The sequence below is a fragment of the Neopelma chrysocephalum genome, unplaced genomic scaffold (genome assembly GCF_003984885.1).
Source record: "Neopelma chrysocephalum unplaced genomic scaffold, ASM398488v2 Primary Assembly neopelma1_97424, whole genome shotgun sequence".
Lineage (NCBI taxonomy): Eukaryota > Metazoa > Chordata > Aves > Passeriformes > Pipridae > Neopelma > Neopelma chrysocephalum.
Window position 1 is genome coordinate 1 of NW_020926065.1, and position 2,445 is coordinate 2,445.

At 62.7% G+C, this 2,445-nt stretch overlaps 1 protein-coding gene across 1 annotated transcript; it reads left to right on the forward strand.

Moving 5' to 3' along the window:
• Positions 1-113: 113 nt before the first annotated feature.
• Positions 114-1,902, forward strand: LOC113961883 (the record flags this gene model as incomplete). The annotated part of the gene is made up of 5 exons (XM_027672585.1): positions 114-251; positions 598-774; positions 906-1,061; positions 1,220-1,321; positions 1,549-1,902. Coding segments are annotated over 5 exons (927 nt in total), but the record flags the coding sequence as incomplete, so codon positions are not given.
• Positions 1,903-2,445: the final 543 nt, after the last annotated feature.

Here is a 2,445-nt window from a genome sequence, read left to right on the forward strand (position 1 = left end):
CAGCCGCAGCTGCCCGGGACGGTGCCGCGCCCTGTGCTGCTGCCTGGGCCCAGCCCGCTGCGGCTCTGGGCTCCTGCCGGCCGGGCACCCCATCACTGCTCCCTGCCTTTCAGGTCCTGGACTGCCTGAACACCACTGAATGGGGTGACACCTTGGTGAAGATCTTTTCAAGGTGCCTGCGGAGCAAGCGCACAGAGATGCGTCGCCTGGTGCTCAGAGGCCTCGTGGTGCTGAGCAAGAATCCTGTGATGGTGAGGAGGGGGCAATTGGCTGAAGCTGTGCCGGCAGCCTGGGGCTGGGGAGCGCAATGGCTTGGGCTTGGCTGGGCCAAGGGGAGGTTTAGGTTGGGTAGTAGGGAAAGGTTCTTCACTCACAGGGTGCTCTGACACTGGAACAAGCCCCACTGGGGAGAGCTCACAGCCCCAAGGCTGCCAGAGCTCAAGGACAACACTCTCAGGGACACCATGGCATTGTTGGGCTTGGTCCTGTGCAGGGCCAGGAGTTGGACTCAATGATCCTTGTGGGTCACTTCCAACTCGGGATATTCTAGGATTCCATGCTTCGTGGCTTCACAGCACAGCATTGTGTTCCACACAGGCTGACGGCATGCGGAGCCTGACACCAAACCTCGTGGACCTACTGTGGGATACAGACGGAGAGCTGGTCAGGATGGCCCTCTCTGTACTCATGAATGAAATCCAGGACAGAGACATCCCAATCTCCACCCCCACTGCCCTGCAGCTGGCGGAGATGCTCCAGCCACTCTTTGGCCACGTAAGGCTCTGTGCCCCCCACCCCAGGCGCTGGCTGCTGCCAGGAAACTGTGGCCTGTGGATTTGCAGGCTTGTGCCCCGGCAGGCCTGGAGCAGCTGGTGCTGAGGTCTTTTCCTCTTCCTTTCCATCAGGACAACATCCACGTGCAGCTGCTCTCCATTTCCCTCTTCCAAAAGGTGATGGAGTTGGCAGTGGAGGAGAGTAAAAAACTCCTGAAGACCCAAGTGATCTACAGCCTGCTCCCACTTTTTTTCCAATGGCATAATGAGAACCAGGATGTGGCAGAAGTGAGAACTTGCAGGGTCTGGTGTCCCCGTGGGAGTGGGCTGGGCTGTCTCCTACCCTGGCACCTCAAAGGCTCCAGTCTCCTCCTGGCCTTGGTCCAGGGGCACGGGTCCTGTGCCCTGGGCTGCCATGCCATGTCCTGGTCTCTGTTGCTCTGCAGGCCTCTCGGGAAGCGCTGCTTCGTGCGGCGCGGTTTCTGAAGAGGAGAGATCTTGTGAAGCTGCTGAAGGCAGAGCAGCCTTGGAGGTTCAGTAAGTGCCTGGTAAGGACGGCCCCACAGCCCCAGTCCCCGATGCCCAGAGTGCGGGGCTGGCACTGTGTCCCTGCCCACCGCTGCAGCCGCCTGTGGGACAGCAGCCTGCGCCCCACCCGCCGCTGCCTTGCCTGGGGCGTGCGGGCAGGGGAGGCCAGTGCTGGGCGCAGGCAGCGCCCGGCCAAGGGGCAGAGCCCCAGCCAACCCTTCCCTCTGTGCCCTGCCTCTCTCTGCAGCTGAAAAAGGACCGGAGCCAAGTGGTCCAGTACGTGCACCAGGCCCTGCCGTACTTGAAGAACCCACAGCAGCCCCTGCGAGAGGCGGCCCTCAAGTTCATGGGTGAGCCACAAGTTCCCTCCCCGCCCCACTGCAGCTCGGCCCCAGCCCCGGCTGCTGCAGCGGCAGCAGGATGCGGCCCCGGGATGTGCTGTGGAGCCCCGAGTGCCCTGGCGGCTGCTGCCGCCCTGTGCCAGCCCAGCCCTGGGGCGTCCCGAGGCGGGAAGGCCCCGGGCTCAGCCCTGCCAGGGCAGGAGGGCGTGTGGCCGGGCCGGCAGCACCGCCGGGGGGGAGCTGTGCCGCTGGGGCCCTGACAGCATCTGTGTTCCCAGGGATGGCCGGAAGGTACCTGAAGGGACATCAGCTCCAGCTGCAGATCGTCATTGAGGGTGAGTGAGGGCAGTGGGGGCTGGTGAGGGGAGCACAGAGCCCGGGCAGGGAGCTGCAATCCTGCCTCGGCTGTGGAGGGCTCTGCTCCCTGCAGAGGTGAGGAACGGCTTGGGCAGAGCAGAGAGAGATTTCAGGGGCACAGGGGGGTATTGGTGGCCAGCACCTCCCGACTGATCCTGTTGGGCTCTGCTCCCTCATGGCCATGGCAAGAGTTGGATGGGATGGTCCTGGCAGGAGGGGCTTCTTGGCTCGCCAGAGATCTGCTCTCTGACCTTGGCTCTGTTCTTTTCTCTTCCAGTTATTGAAGGCATGACTCATGACAGTGCTGCTGTGGAAAGTCTGGCACTTCAAACCCTGGAGATCCTAAGAGCTGTCTAGAGAGCTCAGTCTTCTCCAGGTTCCAGCAGCTTGAAGATCAGCTCCAGAATGTGCAGAATAGGGAGGCTCCTCTGTGGGGCAGCTGCCGG